Here is a 17,588-nt window from a genome sequence, read left to right on the forward strand (position 1 = left end):
CAAATTAAATTTGGATGCAGTTTTATTTATTTATTTGATTTTATTGACAAGGTTAATTTTTTTCAAGTAAATATTATCAAAGATCAAGTAAGTTTTCAATCATATTGTTTCTTTGAATTAATCAATTGTTTTTTTAAATATTATTTCCACAATAATAAACTAGCTTTCTTTTTTTTTACAACTAAAAATTATGCTAACACCATAGTTTTTCTTTTTTATTTAATTTGTTTTCAATTTATTTTTATTAATTATCATTGTTATAAATATTACTTATTTATTTATTTATTTTTCTAACTATTTAGCAATGAACAAAAAATGTTCCAGTGAACCTTGTGTTCATATCCCTGAAAATGCATTAGTAGCTTGGGATAAAACATGGAAGAATTTAAGAAAAAAATTTCTTAAAAAGAAGACATTTTATACTAGATTTGAAATTATGTGGAAATTTATAACTGAAAGAGCTCCTGATGGTCATTGTAATTATCTGACTGAAGAAAAAACAGTTGCTGATTCAATATCTTGGCGAACAGATGGTAACAATGAATACAAACATTCAAGAAATAAAGATTCCTTGAGCAAATCTATTACATCATACACCATAAGTATTGCATATGCACCACTTGGATCTAGTGAATTGTCATTGGCTTATGCAAATCGTTCAGCTGCATTATTCAAAGCTAGACTCTATGAAGATTGTCTTCTTGATATTGAACGTGCATTAAAATCAGGCTATCCAGATGAATTAAAAACTAAATTATTTGCTCGTCAAGCATTATCTTTAAAGGCTTTGGATCCAAGCTTCGATATTGAGTCAAGTGATTCAATAACCAATGGAATGCACTGGCTTCCAAATTTGATGGATAAATATCCAACTTGCAACATCAAAACTGAATTTATAAAGATGATGAATCAACTTGAAGAACCACTTGATACAAACACTGTTAAATTTACTCCAACAATTAAAAATAACAATTCAATAATAGCTGGTGGATCTGATGCAATTGAATTGAAAAAAACAAATGACAATAAACAACATATTGTTGCAAGAAAAGACATTAAATCTGGTGAATTTATTTACATCAATCAACCATTTGAAACGGTTTCTTGTGATGATGAGCCTTACAACACTTGTTGGCATTGTTGTCGACAAACTTGGGCTGGTATACCGTGTGATGAATGTCCAAACGTTGTATTTTGTTCATCACAATGCAAAGATTCAGCATGGAATGAATATCATGATATTGAATGTCCAGCTTTGAGTTATTCAAAAAAAGTCCAATATCATCCGGGGGATGATTGGTCATTTCAATTGACAATTAAAATATTATCAAAAGCACTCAAAGCTGCTGGTGGTATTGCTCAATTAAAACAAAAAATTGATGATGTTGATTCAATGGAAGATAAATCAATGATTTATACTGATGATATATTTGATATTAATACTATTGATAATTTTCATCGCCTCAAGTATGACAAGTCAGCATTCGATCACTTTTCCCTTGAACGAATAATTCGTATTATATCAAATGTTGTAGTGTTTGGTCTTAAAACAAATATTTTTGGTCGAAAAATGGGAATTGCTGATACTTATTCAAATGAAGATGCAATGACTTTGGGGTATTTGATAGCCAGGTATTTCATGATTGTCGATTACAATGTTGTTGTATCTGTAAGTATAATTTTTTTTTTTTTGCCATTAATTAATTAAAACTTTATAATTAATGATTTATTTGTTATTATTTATTAATTACAGTCTCTTGATAAAAAATCAAATGATTATTCGCTGGCATATGCTCTTATAATGCCAATTCAAAACATGTTTGTTAGAGATTGTCATGCTCACGTTGACTGGTACAGATATGAACAAAATGTTGCAATTGTAGCCAAGAGACCAATTAAAAAAGGCGAAGAGGTAATTTTTTTTTCAATAAGATGTATTTTAATTTCACTAATATGAATTGATAAAAAATTTTGTATTTTTTTAGGTAAATATGTTTGCACTTGGTAGTTACCTGATCAAGCAATTATCTAAAGATCCAATGAGTTTTGTAAAATATGTTAATGAGCCATGTCAATGCTCAGTATGTGTAAAGGGATTACCACCACCACCACCAATAGGAGTTCTTCCATCTTACGAGGTATATAGAATTTTATTGTTAAAAAAATAATAAATAACATTATTTATTAATCAATGCTAGCAATTTGATAATTATTTATTTTTTATATTTAATTTTTTGCAGAGTTTCAAGCTATCACAAAAAGTTCGCAAAGAATTGAATCGTATCGTGAAAAAAGCATATGGTTATTTTGATATCATTCTCAAGACAGACATTGAAAAATTGCTCGAAATAAAAGACGCTTATGCTGAAATGACAGATAAATTTCATCAACATGTCACTGCTCCTTGTGAAGAACTTTGTTTATTTCAAGATATGATGGGACTTTTGTATTTTCATCTCAGCCTTCCACGTCGTATTGTTTAGTTATTATTTTATGGAAAAAAAAAATACTTTATTACATCGTACTTTTTCTTATATTTTTTTATATTTCTCATAGCATAATATACCTAATATTTTTTCATTGTTTTACTGATGAATCATCAGTGATGATCTTAAATCATTCATATATAATACATAAAAAAAAATTATTCCAAGTTTTATTTTTATAATTAAAATTAAAATATTGTAATTTTAAAATTTCGTGTGTTTATTTCAATAAAATTTGAGTGTTTAAATATTTTTTTTCTTATTCAACAATTTTTAATAAAATAGTTGATAATAATTATTCTCCTAATTAATTTTATTCCATCATAATTTTCATATTGAATTTTTCATATTTTTATTTATTTCCAATAATTAATTAATTTTTTTTACTCGGTAAAATTTCTCACAGCAACTCAATTATTATTTATTTAGTATAAGTATCCTTTTTTTTTTTTTTTTTTTTAAAAAAAATTTTTATTTATTAAATAAAAAGCCTCTAAATTTTTAAATCTACTCTTCATATAAAAATAATAAATTTAATTTATTATTAATTGCTAAAATTATAAAATTTATTGCTATTATTTATTTATTGTTTATTAAATATAATTGATATTTCTATTTTATTAATAATTATGGATAATTTTTCTATCTTTGAAAAGTTAAAAAAAAATAAGTAATAAAATAATAAATATTAAGAATAAGTTAAAACAAATTGAATAAAAATTAAATTGTCATGGTTAAATTGAGCATAATTTTGGAATTTAATTTTTTTACAAGAAGAGACAAAAGAGAGAGAGAAAAAAAAGAGAGGAGGATTTATTGGCGCTGGCATCGCTAAAGAGAATCTAGAACAATCTAGAAAAAAGGGTTAAACATCCTACGGCGTCTGAGCTGCTTCCTTTTCCATTTGGAGCGTCATCAGGTCAACTCTTTTTTTTTTTTTTGTCGATTGTCATATTATTTTTGTCAAATATTATTAATTTAATTGACAAATACAGTTAATAGCACAAACACAAGTTGAATAGTTGATTATTATAAATTTACCAAATTAAACAAATTAAATTTTGATGCAATTTTATATATTTAATTGATTTTATTGACAAGCTTTCTTTTTTTTTCAATTAAATATCATCAAAGATCAAGTAAGTTTTTAATTACATTGTTTATTATTCTTTAGTGTGTTTTTTTAAATATTATTTTTATAATAATAATCAAAAATTATCTATTTTTTTTTGTATTTTATTTTATTATAATTTTTATTTCTAATTAATTTATTTTCAATTATTTTTTTTTGTAATTATTCAGCAATGGAGGGAAAATGTTCCTGTGCATCTTGTGTTCATATCGATGAAGAGACCTCAGTAGCTTGGCTTAAAACATGGATGAATTTTAGAAAAAAATATCTTAAAAAAAAGACATTCCATACTAGATTTGGCATTATGTGGAAGTTTATAGCTAACAGAGCTCCGGATAGTCATTGTGGTTCCTTCACAGAAGAAAAAACAATTGCTGATTCAATATCATGGCGAAAAATTGGTAACAAAAAATTCCATCAAATTTCAAAAAGAGAGAATTACCTGAGTGAATCAATTGAAGCATACACCAAGAGTATTGCTTTTGCACCAATTGGATCCAGTGAATTGTCATTGGCTTATGCAAATCGTTCTGCTGTATTATTCAAAGCTAGACTCTATCAAGATTGTCTTCTTGATATTGAACGTGCATTGAAATCAGGCTATCCAGATGAATTAAAAACAAAATTATTTTTACGTCAAGCATTCTCTTTCAAGGCTTTGGATCCAAGCTTCAATATTGAATCAAGTAATTCAATGACCAATGCAATGCAGTGGCTTCCAAATTTAAAAAAAAATTGTCCAAACTACAACATCAAAGCTGAATGTTCAAAGATGATGAATCAACTTGAACAACCACTTGATACAAACACTGTTAAATTTATTCCAACAATTGAAAATAATTCAATCATAGTTGGTGGATCAGATGCAATTGAATTGAAAAAAACAAATGACAATAAACAACATATTGTTGCAACAAGATACATTAAAGCTGGTGAATTTATTTACGTCAATAAACCATTTGAAATGGTTCCTTGTGATGATGAACCTTACAAGACTTGTTGGCATTGTTCTCGTCATACTTGGGCTGGTGTACCGTGTGATCAATGTCCAAATGTTGTATTTTGTTCACAACAATGTAAAGATTCAGCATGGAATGAATATCATGATATTGAATGTCCAGCTTTGAGTTATTCAAAGAAAGTCAAATTTTATCCTGGAGATGATTGGCAATTCCAATTGGCAATTAAAATATTATCAAAAGCACTTAAAGCTGCTGGTGGTATTGCTCAATTAAAACAAAAAATTGATGATGTTGATTCAATGGAAGATAAATCAATGATTTATACTGATGATATATTTGATGTTAATACTATTGATAATTTTCATCGTCTTAAATATGACAAGTCAGCATTTGATGAATTTTTATTTGAACGAACAACTCGTATTATATCAAATCTTGTTGTGTTTGGTTTTAAAACAAATATTTTTGGTCGAAAAATGGAAATTGCTGAAACTTATGCAAATGAAGATGCAATGACTTTAGGGTATTTGATAGCCAGGTATTTCATGATGGTTGAATACAATGTTGTATATGTAAGTATAATTATTTTTTTTTGCCATTAATTTATCACAACTCTATAAATATTGATGTAATTGATTTATTTGTAATTGAATAGTTCACCGAGAAAAAATCAAATGATGTTCCGCTGAAATTCGCTATTATAATGCCAATTCAAAACATGTTTGTTAGAGATTGTAACTCTCATGTTGATTGGTACAGCTATGACCATAATGTTGCAGTTTTAGTCAATAAACCAATCAAAAAAGGCGAAGAGGTATTTTTTTTTTTTTTTTCAATAAGATGTATTCTAATTTTACTGATATAAACTAATGAATTTTCTGTTTTTATTTTAGGTAAATATGTTTGCACTTACTAGTTACCTGCAGGTCAAGAAATTATCTGACAATCAACTAGCTTTTTCAAAATATGATAATGAGCCATGTCAATGCTCAGAATGTGTAATGGATTCACCACCACTGAGAAATCAGCTTCCATCTTACAAGGTAAAATTTTACTGTTTAAAAATAATAAACAACATTATTTATCAATCATTGCTAGTAATTTGATTATTATTTTATAATTTTTTATATTTTATTTTTCACAGAGTTTCAAGCTATCAAAAAAAGTTCGCAAAGAATTGGATCGTATGGTCACAAAATCACGTGATTATTTCAAGATCATTGCCGAGGCAGACCCTGAAAAATTGCTCGAAATAAAAGACACTTATGCTGAATTAACTGATCAAGTGTATCAATATGTCACTGTTCCATGTCAAGAACTTGAAGCATTTCAAAATATGCTAGCAAGTTTGTATTATAAACTCAGTAAAAATTGCCCAAATGACAAGAGATTGAGAGAAATTGCGAAGAGATTGCCTCATTATGTCACTGCCGCTTGTGAATAATATTGTATTCTATAAACTCAGCTTTCCACGTCGTATTATTTAGTTATTATTATTTTATGGAACAAAAAAATAGTTACCTACTTACTTTGTACTTTTTTAAATATTTTTTTATATTTTTCATATCATAATATAATATTTCTTCTCTGTTTTTTTGATTTTAAATCATTCATATATAATACATAAAAAAATTATTCAATGTTTTATTTTTATAATTAAAATAAAAATACTGTAATTTTATTATTTCGTGTGTTTATATTTCAATAAAGTTTGAGTGTTTAAAAATTATTTTTATTTACAGTTTTTTAAATATAATTGTTAATTTTACTAATAATTATTATTTTTCTAATTTATTTTATTCTTTTATAATTCCATGAAAGCAATCGAATCAAATCTTTTTTTTCTAACTAAAAATAATTTATTAAACTTATTATTGATTCATTAATCAATTTATTAATTCATTTATATAATTTATTTATTGTTCATATTGAATTTTCTATTTTTTTATTTATTCGTAATAATTACCAATAATTAATTAATTTTTTTTCTCTATAAAATTTCTAATAGCAACTCAATTATTATTTATTTATTACATTCATTTGTTTTTTTTTAAACAATTTTTATTTATTAAAAAAAAGCTTCTAAATTTTTAAATCTACCCTTGATTAACCCGCCTATTTTTTTAAATGGCGTCAAGGTTCTCTTGAGCGAAAAAAAAATAAAAAGAAAGAAAAAAAAAAAAAAAAGGACAATAGGATTAACGGTTTCAACTGACGACAATAGAACTGAATAGAACTCTGTGGAACTCTGTCATTTATCTATTCACCTTGTGTGTGAGACATGTTCCGTTGGCTTGTTTATTTATTTTTTTTTTTCGTTGACTAGAAATTTTAATTTGTTCCTCAGTTTTCAATCAAATATCTTTTACACAATAATATATATTAATATTTAACAAGTTTATCAAAGTGAATCAACAAGTTGTCAATGTATTTTAAATAAGAAACATTTTATTATAAATTAATCATCGCAGTTTATTTGTTTAAACATTTTAATTTTTTATCAAGTAAGTTATCAAATTAATATATTCCTGTTGACATTGTCAATATTTTTGTCATTTTGTTTTAAATAAATAATCAAATTACAGAAATGGATGGACGTAATTGTGTACACGATGGTGATTGTCGCAACATATCACCTTCAGAACAGACTACACAATTGACAAATGAAGATTTTATGAAAAAAAAAACTTTTAAAGATAAATTTATAGTTGCATGGAATTTTATGATTAACTATACCCATGGTAAACAATTTTTGTTTGAAAAAAATGCTGGTGATTCAATACGTTGGCGTACAGTTGGTAACCAAATATACACAAGCACAATTGCCAAAATCACAAATGATTATTTAAGCAAATCAATTGAAGCATACACCAAGAGTATTGCATATGCACCACTTGGATCCAATGAATTGTCATTGGCTTATGCAAATCGTTCAGCTGTATTATTCAAAGCTAGACTCTATGAAGATTGTCTTCTTGACATTGAACGTTCATTGAAAATAGGCTATCCAGATAAATTAAAAACAAAATTATTTCTACGTCAATCATTGTGCTTCAAAGCCTTGAAACCAGCCTCAGGACTTGAACCATGTATTTCAATGGCAAATGCAATGCAATGGCTTCCTAATTTAAAAAAAATTAATCCAAAATACGACATCATCAAGGAATATCCAAAGTTGATGAATGAACTTGATGAACCACGTGATAAAAATGTCATAATGTTTTTACCAAAAATAACAAATAAACATCCACAAATTATTGGTGCTGCTGATTCAATTGAATTGAAAACTTTTAAAAATAATCAACAATACATGATTGCATCAAGAGACATTAAAGCTGGTGAATTTATTTATGTTGACAAGCCATTTGAAATGATTGTTAGCATCGAAAAACGTCATGTCTACTGTTGGCATTGTTGTCTTGAAACAGTGGCTGGTGTACCATGTGACAAATGTCCACAAATTATTTATTGTTCAAATAAATGTAAAGATGCAGCATGGCATGAATATCATGACATTGAATGTCCATTTTTAAATGTCGTTGTCAATTCACCCTATAAAACCGAACATCTTGTTGCATTAAGAGCTTTAATTAAGTCACTCAAAGCCACTGCTGGTGGTCTTGTTGAATTAAAAGAAAAAATTAATAAAATTGATTCAATGAAAGACAAAAGAATGATAATGACAAATGGTAAACTTGATTTTAATACTATTGATAATTTTCTTCGTCTTGATTTTTGGAAACCAACATCAGAATTTTGTACATACACATATGGATCACTTGCTGTAATGACTGTTGCCATATTTGGCTTTCAGACAAATGTACTTGGTAAAAATAATACAGTCAAAGAAATTTATGCAAATGATAAGGCAATTATTTTGGGAGAATTAGTCATGAGATATTTGATGGCTGCTCAATATAATTGTTCATTTGTAAGTAATAATATTAATCATCTAATTTTACCATAACAACATGTTGATTTAATTATTTTTTTATTTATCAGTTTTCTGGAAAAATACCAACAATACTTGAACCGGGGTCACTCGGAGTGGTTCAACCAATTCATAATTTATTTAAACATAGCTGTGATGCAAATGTTGGTGGAATCAGCTATGCAGCTGGTACAATTCTTGGATATTTAGTTGAAAAACCTATTAAAAAAGGAAAATTGGTTAGTTAAATAATTTTATTTCACCAAATGATTGATTAATATTGTTGTTGTTTTTAAAAAATCATTTCAGATAACTGATAATTCTGGTATGCGTTATGAAGAATTTCCAAAATCAATGAGACTCGACGGAGTAAAACGAAGTCCTGATGGAATAAAGCTACCATGTGATTGTAGAGCGTGTGTTGAAAATTTACCAATGTTGTTGAGTCTTCCATCTTATCAAGTGAGTGATCTGAATTATAGTCAATTGTATTTTTAATTATCATTAGTTATTTATTATTCATTTTTGTTTTTTTTTTGTTTTTGTAGAGTTTGGACTTGCCACGAACAATCAAGCTTGAATTGAGTCTTCTTGAGGTGATGGCACATCAATGGGATGATGTATTCAACAAAAAAGATCGTAAAAAAATGTTGGAAATTAAAGATTCTTGGAGCCAAATGACTAATACATTTCATCAACATATTTCTGTTCCATGCAGAGAAACATCTGAATTTTCCATGTATTTGGCATTGATTTATCGTCAAATCGGTATCACTCCTTCAATTCTCAATTAAATATTAATTTAAAATAAAAAACAAAACTCATCTATGTAAAAAAGAAAAAAAATTAAATAATTTTTATCAATAAAATAATTCATTTTAATCAATAAATCAATCTCGTCATTTTTAAAATAGAAAATTAAAAAAAAAAAAATATATTTTATTTAATTATCAACATGTAGAACAGTGCTTGATAAATTAATTTAATAAAAATCAATATTTTTTTATCTTTTAAGACTACATTGCATTCTAAATTGGATTAAAAATTACGGTCATTGTTTGCAAATATTTATTTTCAATAATTTAATTAAGCACCACTTAGTAAAAATTTTTTTTTTTTTAGCTTTTTCTTGACAACAGAAATATTAATTTCTGTATGTTGATATTACTACAACTTTTTAAACAAGTTTTTCAGTTGCTCAAAAAAAAAAAAAAAAAGTGACTAATTTTATTTATTGACAAATGAAAATAGCCTTTTAATTATTATTTAATAAATTATTTTTAAAAAAATTGTTTAAAGTTTCAATTAATTAGCAACAAACTATTTCAACTGTTCAAATTCAATAATCTAATTAAAATACACTATTTAACTATTTCTACAATGAAAAAAAAAAAAAATTGATTCAACTAAATTTTTCGACCGGAGAAACTAGTTGTTCAACAATTAAAATAACAGTATAAAAAAAAAAAAAAAAAACTTATTTTTCCTGTTGTTAATTTGATTATTAATTTGATTATAAAAATTTTGTTTAGTTCTGGATAAATAATCAACAAATAAATACAATTATTTCAATTACTTTTTTATCCAAATTGTTGTTTTTTTTTTTTACAAATAATATTTAATGAATTAATTAAGCCTCGGTTTCTTTAGGTGGCAAATTTTCGTCTTTCAATGATTCTCCAATTTGATCAAGACGATTGACAAATGTCATTTGATGTTGATTTAATTTTGCATGTATATCACCACCACCAGCAGTTCTCAGTGTTTGTACAAGTCCAGCTTGAGCTGTTGTTAAATCCATTGTTCCATATTTTTTAAAATCATTGAGATTCAATAAAACACCATCCAATATACCAGCTATAAAAAACAAACAAAAGATTAACAACAATTAAATAATTGTAATTAAAAAATAATTATATGAAAAAAATTAATCAACATACCCATGAGAACTACTTGTGGTGTTTTTTTCATAATTTTAAGTAATTTATCAAGTTTTGGTTGTTCACTAAAAACAATATTACCAGGTGCACCCCAAAGTTTAAGAACATTTTCATATTTTGTACCTTTAAGACCAGCCTCCATTGTTTTTATACCATAATATTTCAAATACATATTTTCACGTCTCAATGCAACATTAAATTCAAATTCACTTTCTGTATTCATTGAATTTTTATGAAGAAATGCAACCATTTTTGAATTATTAAACCAATTTAATACCTCACGACCAATTATTATTTCATACTGATGAATTGTTGCTTTTCTTTCTAATTTTTCTTTTTTTTCAAGTATATTTCCACATAAATCATGAACTGGCAATATTGGTCTTACTGGATCATAATATGGTGTTACAAATTCTTCCATACAACGACGTGTAAAATGTGGTATTCTTGGTTTTTGAATATTTATTTTAGTTCTAAAACGTTTTTGTTCAAACATTATTTGTCGTTGAAATGGACGAAATACTGTAAATCAATCAACAAATTTAATTAAACAAAATACAACTTTGAAAAATAAAATAAAACAATTTCAATAAAGCTCAATAATTATATTTCTAAATTATAAAAAATAAGTAAACAAAATTTATTTATTTATTGTTAATTTTGCATTGTGCAAAAAAATCATTTATTCATTCAAAATACATTAAATCTTTTACAAGAACGTACAAAATTATTTAATATATATATACAATGAAAATAAAAGAAAAAAAGAAAAATCAATTATTTATTAATCTTATTAAGGCACTTTGTGAAACCTTAAAAAAAATAATAATCATTATAATAATTTTAATTTTTCATAATAAAATACAAATATATGTTTTTTTTTTGTTTCATTAAAAAATTAAGTGCATAATTTTTATTAATTATTAATTAAGTACTCGTTAATAAAAGTTAAGTACTTTTTAAATTAAAAAAAAAAAAAAAAAAAGTCAATTGTTAAAATTTAAAATTTAAAAAAAATCATGGAAGTATATTTAATTGTTAATTGTTTAAATAATTTTATGCAATGTAATTAATGGTACCACTACAATAATTACTAGTTTCATGTCTAGTTTCAATATTATCACCAAAATTAAGTGATTTACGATTTTTTCCAAGTCTCAACATTGATCTAATACCACTTTTTTTTTTACTTTTTTTATATCTATCATCAAGTGCTGAATTTAATGATGATTGTTTAACATCACCACGTGAATTTGAAAAACCTTGACAATTATTTTTTAATTGTTCATCATCAATACCACCAATACCAACATCAACATGTACATCATCAACAAGCCAATGTTTACGTGCTGGTATATATTTATTATTACAACCAGGTATTGTATAAACATATTCAGATTTATCACTACTATCATTTAAATTTAAATTTTTTTCAAATTTTTTTCTAGCAGCTTCAAATGAACTTTCTTCTTTTTTATTATGTATTATATTTTTATTATTACTTGTCAATGAGCTATCATTATTATCAAATGTTGAATTATTTTTTTTTTTTTTTTCATCATCTTGATCTTCATCAGCATCATCATCATTATTCATTGATGATTCTTTACTTTTACCATCACGTAATTTTTTATTACGTTTATATGTATCAGTGTTTTTAGCATCCAATGCAGCATGACGTTTTTCTGACATACTTTGTCTACCAAGAGCATCACGTGAAAATTTATTAACACTATTAAATTCATCCAATGTATCATCATATATTGTTTCATTCATATAATTATTGCTATCTTTATCATCATCATCATCCTCACCATGATTATTTAATTCTTCATTTATTAAATCTTTATCAAGACCAAGTGTAAATTTTTTATTATTACTATTAGAAATTGGTTCAAGCCATGTTTTATTTGTAGCAAGACAATAACTTTCATTTCTCAATGAATTTTTATTATATTGATCAGTTAAACGATCAATAACTGGATTCCATGGTGATGATGTTGATGGTGATAATAAATCTTTATTATTATTGTCATCATCATCATTGTCATTATCATCATCATCACCACCACCATTAACAACATCATCATCATCATCATTATGAATGTTATTATTTTTATCTTCATCACCAATTGGTTTGTTCAACTTTTCACTAATATAAATACCATTTGTCGTATCAATTTGACACATATTATCATAATAATTATTTTTTTTATCATTTAGCAATGTTGCTGATGATGATGATGATTGTGTATGATTATTATTATCATACAATGATACTCTACGTGCAACAGTTAATGTTATAATATCAGATATTGGAGAATTTGTATTAAACATTGAACGTCTTAATGTTTCCATAGCATCAGAATTTGATAAACCAACTAATGATATACCATTTATATTTAATAATTGATCATTTTCACGTAATCTACCATCACGTGATGCAGCACCACCATGTATAACACTTTTAATAAATATACCAACATCAATACATGAATTATCATCATTACTATTTGTTTTACCTTTAACACTAACACCAAGACCAGCTTTTTCTGAATCATGAACTGGTATATCAAATGTTAATATTATTCTATTTTTACGTGGTGATAATAATACATCATAATTATTACTATTATTACTATTATTAATATTATTATTACTATTATTTTTACCATCAATTGAATCATATTTTTTATTTTTAATAATATTTTTTGTAGGAATGTCTGGTGTTGTTTCTGGAATATTATTTTTATTATTATTATCATCATCATCATTATTATCATTACTATTATTACTATTGTCATTTGAATTATTAATTTCTTCTTGACGTGATACTGTTATTAATACTTTATCACCAATTTTAATATTACGTAATAATGTTACAACATCTGTTTGACATTTATCAGTCATTGGTATTTTATTAATTTCAAGTAATCTATCACCAGATAATAAACGTCCATCTTCAATTGCAGCACCTCTTGGTAATATATTTCTAATGTATATTGGAGCATTACCACCAGCTGGATTATCACGTGTTGTTAAACTAAAACCAAGACCATCTTTACTTTTTGTTAATTCAATATCAATCATTTTACCAATTTTTCTTGTATTTGCATTTTGTAATAAATTATAATTTGAACATTGTAGCTTTTTTATATTTATATCATCATGTATTTTTTGTTGTTGTTGTTGTTGTTGTTCATTTATTGTCGTTGTTGTTGTTGATTGTTTTTTATGATCATTTTTTTTTTTTTTAAACAACATTTTATTATTTGTATTATCATTATCATTAATTTTATTATTAATATCATTAGCTGTTTTTGAATTTTTAATAATTGATAATGTTAAAAATTTTTCATTTGCACAATTACGAAATATATCATGTACTTTTGTAAATGGTATTCTCAATAAATTATGTCCATTTATTTTTAATATTTTATCATGTATATCAATTTGTCCATCATTTGCAATACGTGAATTTGGATCAATGCCTTCAACACGTAGACCCTGATCATTACCAAGTAAATCAATACATGGTACAACATGTAAACCAAGTGGTCCTGGTTCATTATTAATAATGATATTTTTAATATCAATATTATCAAATGGATCATTTTTTAATCTGTAATAATCAAATACTGAATCTTGTCCAAGTGGCTCACGTCTACGTGATTCACGTGGTAATGATAATGCTGAATATTGTGGTACAAGATGTTGTTGTTGTTGTTGATGCTGGTGTTGTTGATGCTGTTGATGTTGTTGTTGTTGTTGATAATCACGTGATGATAAACCATGCATTGAAAGACGTTTGACACTTTCTCTTTTAATATTTGTATTTAATTTAACATTATTAATATCAATAAAACGTGAATCATGCTGATAATAATCTGGTGAATTTGTACCAACTGATGATGAACCATCACCACCACCACCACCAACATGCTGACGCCAGCCATTATCTTGATTTGATAAATGTGCTAATATTTGTTCACGATCATCAGCAACGTCAATTAATTTATCATCTGGATCAAGTAAACCACCACCAGATAATGATGATAAACTTGTTATTGTTGGTCCAGCATCTGTTTTACCAGTTGCTTTACGATAACGAAGTATTGCCTCGTGCATCAAATCACGTACCAACAAATTACCATCACCACAAGGCACCACAACTCTTATATTATCAAAACAAACTGTCACCTTCATTTTTTTTTATATTATTTATAACATTTCAATTTTAAATATTTAATTTCACATCAACTGACACATTAATGTGGTTAGGAGAGACTTTTATGTTTTTTTTTCGTCACAATAGTGTGTATGAATGAATCAGATGGTTCTGATGATTTCATCCAAGGTCTATACGTCACAAAACTATGATAAACATTATCATCATGATTGTAAAAAATGGTTTTTTTTTTCTTTTTTTTCACATTTTAAAACCTTGAAAAAATAAATCACTTTTTTGTACACAAAAATTCACTCTGTACCACCATTTTAATTTTTTTTTTTTTTTTTAATTCCTTTGTTTATTTATTATTGTTGTTATTATTATTATTATTTATTAATGAATATTTTATTATTTTTTGATGAATAAAAATCACAGTTTGTGGTTGAACTGATTCACGTATAATTTGCAAAGTGAATGGATAGAAAAGATGATTATTTTGGCCGACTTTTTCTATAACAATTTAAGTTGGAATGTTGGAGTAAATACACGCCCAGTTAGCTAGTCGTTTTTTTTTTTTTTTTTATATTTCCTTTATTGGATTAATCGAGTGTGTGAAATAAAGACGCAGTCGCCATTACTAAAAAAAAAAAAATACTCAATGTTTGTTCCAAGTGTCAATTGTGTTTCACAAGTACAAGGAACAGACATGAAATTATGAACTCTCACGAGGTTTTACGAAGAAGCGGCACACACACACATAAAAAAAAAATTTATATTTTTGTTGTTTTTTAATTAACAAAATTTGACGTTAATAATTATGAAATATTATTTTTAAATTATTGAGCTTTACTGTTTTTTATTTGATTATTTATATCTTACCTTTTGTTGAAATAATTGACATGTTGATTTATTGTTAAACTTAATAATAATAAACAATTTTTTATTTCACTTGTTTACCACAAATTCAATGGATCCAAGTGGTTCGTTTTCCAATTTATTCCAGCTTACTATATATACGCCATATTGTTTTATTTTTTTGTAAATAAAGAAGGTATTTACATTACCAACAGTCAAATTTAAAATTGATTTTATATTTGTTTATTTATATTAAAGATAATTTAACAATAAATTTATATTTATTTATTTCCTTTTAAAAATTGATAAACAATACTAAAATCTTTGTCATTTAATCCTCTTGTCATTAAAGTTCTGTATATTTGATGAGCAAGTGAACCCAGTGGTATTGGTGTACCACTTCTCGTTGCTGCTGATTGAGCTAATCCAAGATCTTTTGTCATCAATGATGTCATAAAACCACCCTAAATTAAAAAAATAAATTTTTATTAATAATATAAATAAATAAATATGTTTTTTTGTTAATTTACAGACCTGATAATCATTGGAACTTGGTACTGTATCAATAATTCCAGGAACTGGTGGATAAATTTCAGATGACCAACATCTACCAGTGCTTGTATTTAATATACTTGTCATGACTTTTGGATCAAGACCCAATCTAGGATAAAATTAAATACAATTAAAAAATTAATTAAATTTTTATATTGAAAAAATTGTAGTTACCTATCAGCAAGATTAACAACTTCAGATACACCAATCATACTTATTGCAAGAAGCATATTGTTACATAATTTGGCAACTTGACCCATACCAACATCACCACAATGAACAACTCTTGATCCCATTGATTCTAATATTGGTAATGATTCATCATATTGTTTTTTATTACCACCAATCATAAATGTCAATGTACCATCACGAGCACCAACAACACCTTGAAATTAAAACAACAAAATTAATCATTAAAACTGTTGATGTTTTTTTTATTATTTACCTCCTGATACTGGTCCATCAATAAATTGAGCATCTTTTTTAACACATTCTTTGTAAATATTTTGTGATACTGATGGATCAATTGTACTACTATCAATGAATAATGTATTTTTATTTGCTGAATTTAAAAGACCATCTTCAGATGTATAACATTGCCAGACATGATCATTTGTTGGTAGCATTGTTATAATGACCTCTGAATTTTTTGATATTTCTGATGGACTTGATGCACCAGTTGCACCAGCTTCAATTAAATTTGTCATTGATGATTTATTTATATCATAAACACTCAATTTAAATCCCTTAAAATTATTAATTAATTATTATTTAACATCAAGTTTTTTTTTTTTTTTGTTAACTCACTTTTTTGAGGATATTTTTAGCCATACTGTTGCCCATATTTCCAAGACCAACAAATCCAATTTTTGAATAATTTCGTTGACCTAATAAAACAGTTAAAAATGTTTTGAAATTTTTTTTTTTTTTTACATTTATTTAATTTGTTTAATACCTTGGGTAAATGATTTTTTTATAAATTTAAAACACATCATTGTTCCAGCCATTTTGATATTTTAAACTGAAATAAAAAAAAATTATCAAGTGGATATATAGACTTGACTCGTAAGTTGATAATTAAAATATAAATTAATTTAAATTTTAAACAATGACGTGGAATTTCGAATATCATTAAACTCACTGTGAATTTAAAATACTTGGAGTAAATTTATTTTATGTTTTGATGATTCGCCTGGTGATGATGATAATGATGGATTAATATTTATTCAATATATCGAACACAAGATTCGACAAATAAATATTACAACTACGTCATCAGCTCTTTTATCAACTTGCAAAAAAAAAAAAAAATATCTATCCCTCGTTTGAAAATAAATGTGTTACGAAATGAAAGATAAGATTAAAAATGAATAATTAAGAATGATGATATAAAAAATAATAAAACTGATAAAAAAATTAAAAAAAAAAAAAAAACATTTTTAAATCAAAAAGAAATTTTATAATCTTTTCTATTTTTTAAAATTATTTTATTTATTTATTTATAATTTCCTAGTTTTTTTTTTTTTTATTATTTATTTAATTTAATTTTTTTATTTCTT

General features: G+C 25.5%; 6 protein-coding genes across 6 annotated transcripts; 3 read left to right on the plus strand and 3 right to left on the minus strand.

Annotated features, from left to right (window-relative positions):
* The first annotated feature begins 36 nt into the window (after window positions 1-36).
* Window positions 37-2,546, plus strand: LOC122860698. The gene is made up of 5 exons (XM_044164614.1): window positions 37-87; window positions 303-1,669; window positions 1,754-1,912; window positions 1,986-2,138; window positions 2,241-2,546. Exons 2-5 carry the CDS (start codon window positions 305-307, stop codon window positions 2,481-2,483), a joined length of 1,920 nt encoding a protein of 639 aa, XP_044020549.1. The 5' UTR covers window positions 37-87; window positions 303-304; the 3' UTR covers window positions 2,484-2,546.
* An 855-nt stretch (window positions 2,547-3,401) lies between these two features.
* LOC122860694 lies at window positions 3,402-6,108 on the plus strand. Its single transcript, XM_044164612.1, has 5 exons — window positions 3,402-3,625; window positions 3,789-5,152; window positions 5,236-5,394; window positions 5,474-5,623; window positions 5,725-6,108. Exons 2-5 carry the CDS (start codon window positions 3,791-3,793, stop codon window positions 6,022-6,024), a joined length of 1,971 nt encoding a protein of 656 aa, XP_044020547.1. The 5' UTR covers window positions 3,402-3,625; window positions 3,789-3,790; the 3' UTR covers window positions 6,025-6,108.
* A 948-nt stretch (window positions 6,109-7,056) lies between these two features.
* On the plus strand, window positions 7,057-9,305 carry LOC122847797 (SET and MYND domain-containing protein 4-like). Its single transcript, XM_044145653.1, has 5 exons — window positions 7,057-7,084; window positions 7,166-8,511; window positions 8,583-8,750; window positions 8,821-8,973; window positions 9,060-9,305. Exons 2-5 carry the CDS (start codon window positions 7,168-7,170, stop codon window positions 9,303-9,305), a joined length of 1,911 nt encoding a protein of 636 aa, XP_044001588.1. The 5' UTR covers window positions 7,057-7,084; window positions 7,166-7,167.
* Window positions 9,306-10,103: 798 nt separating this feature from the next.
* LOC122860704 (39S ribosomal protein L10, mitochondrial) lies at window positions 10,104-15,614 on the minus strand. Its single transcript, XM_044164624.1, has 3 exons — window positions 15,502-15,614; window positions 10,452-10,973; window positions 10,104-10,368 (listed from the first exon to the last, which is right to left on the minus strand). Exons 1-3 carry the CDS (start codon window positions 15,521-15,523, stop codon window positions 10,142-10,144), a joined length of 771 nt encoding a protein of 256 aa, XP_044020559.1. The 5' UTR covers window positions 15,524-15,614; the 3' UTR covers window positions 10,104-10,141.
* LOC122860702 (partitioning defective 3 homolog) lies at window positions 11,445-15,245 on the minus strand. Its single transcript, XM_044164622.1, has one exon. It carries the CDS (start codon window positions 14,655-14,657, stop codon window positions 11,508-11,510), a length of 3,150 nt encoding a protein of 1,049 aa, XP_044020557.1. The 5' UTR covers window positions 14,658-15,245; the 3' UTR covers window positions 11,445-11,507.
* LOC122860703 (3-hydroxyisobutyrate dehydrogenase, mitochondrial) lies at window positions 15,607-17,211 on the minus strand. The gene is made up of 6 exons (XM_044164623.1): window positions 16,985-17,211; window positions 16,837-16,916; window positions 16,475-16,775; window positions 16,204-16,414; window positions 16,012-16,138; window positions 15,607-15,941 (listed from the first exon to the last, which is right to left on the minus strand). Exons 1-6 carry the CDS (start codon window positions 17,034-17,036, stop codon window positions 15,759-15,761), a joined length of 954 nt encoding a protein of 317 aa, XP_044020558.1. The 5' UTR covers window positions 17,037-17,211; the 3' UTR covers window positions 15,607-15,758.
* Between the last annotated feature and the right edge of the window lie 377 nt (window positions 17,212-17,588).

Source organism: Aphidius gifuensis, linkage group LG1, assembly GCF_014905175.1.
Source record: "Aphidius gifuensis isolate YNYX2018 linkage group LG1, ASM1490517v1, whole genome shotgun sequence".
Taxonomy (NCBI): Eukaryota; Metazoa; Arthropoda; class Insecta; order Hymenoptera; family Braconidae; genus Aphidius; species Aphidius gifuensis.

Excerpts from the sequence above, each read along its gene's own strand:
- LOC122860698 (XM_044164614.1), top strand. The coding sequence starts at position 305 with ATGAACAAAAAATGTTCCAGTGAACCTTGTGTTCATATCCCTGAAAAT. Across the intron at positions 1,913-1,985 it reads CAATTAAAAAAGGCGAAGAG|GTAAATATGTTTGCACTTGG; the intron begins GTAATTTTTTTT and ends GTATTTTTTTAG. Across the intron at positions 2,139-2,240 it reads GAGTTCTTCCATCTTACGAG|AGTTTCAAGCTATCACAAAA; the intron begins GTATATAGAATT and ends AATTTTTTGCAG.
- LOC122860694 (XM_044164612.1), top strand. The coding sequence starts at position 3,791 with ATGGAGGGAAAATGTTCCTGTGCATCTTGTGTTCATATCGATGAAGAG. Across the intron at positions 5,153-5,235 it reads TTGAATACAATGTTGTATAT|TTCACCGAGAAAAAATCAAA; the intron begins GTAAGTATAATT and ends GTAATTGAATAG. Across the intron at positions 5,624-5,724 it reads ATCAGCTTCCATCTTACAAG|AGTTTCAAGCTATCAAAAAA; the intron begins GTAAAATTTTAC and ends TATTTTTCACAG.
- LOC122847797 (XM_044145653.1), top strand. The coding sequence starts at position 7,168 with ATGGATGGACGTAATTGTGTACACGATGGTGATTGTCGCAACATATCA. Across the intron at positions 8,512-8,582 it reads CTCAATATAATTGTTCATTT|TTTTCTGGAAAAATACCAAC; the intron begins GTAAGTAATAAT and ends TTTATTTATCAG. Across the intron at positions 8,751-8,820 it reads CTATTAAAAAAGGAAAATTG|ATAACTGATAATTCTGGTAT; the intron begins GTTAGTTAAATA and ends AAATCATTTCAG.
- LOC122860702 (XM_044164622.1), bottom strand. The coding sequence starts at position 14,657 with ATGAAGGTGACAGTTTGTTTTGATAATATAAGAGTTGTGGTGCCTTGT.
- LOC122860704 (XM_044164624.1), bottom strand. The coding sequence starts at position 15,523 with ATGTCAATTATTTCAACAAAAG. Across the intron at positions 10,974-15,501 it reads GTCAATTATTTCAACAAAAG|TATTTCGTCCATTTCAACGA; the intron begins GTAAGATATAAA and ends ATTGATTTACAG. Across the intron at positions 10,369-10,451 it reads ACCACAAGTAGTTCTCATGG|CTGGTATATTGGATGGTGTT; the intron begins GTATGTTGATTA and ends TGTTTTTTATAG.
- LOC122860703 (XM_044164623.1), bottom strand. The coding sequence starts at position 17,036 with ATGGCTGGAACAATGATGTGTTTTAAATTTATAAAAAAATCATTTACC. Across the intron at positions 16,776-16,836 it reads CTAAAAATATCCTCAAAAAA|GGATTTAAATTGAGTGTTTA; the intron begins GTGAGTTAACAA and ends AATAATTTTAAG. Across the intron at positions 16,139-16,203 it reads GTTGTTAATCTTGCTGATAG|ATTGGGTCTTGATCCAAAAG; the intron begins GTAACTACAATT and ends ATTTTATCCTAG.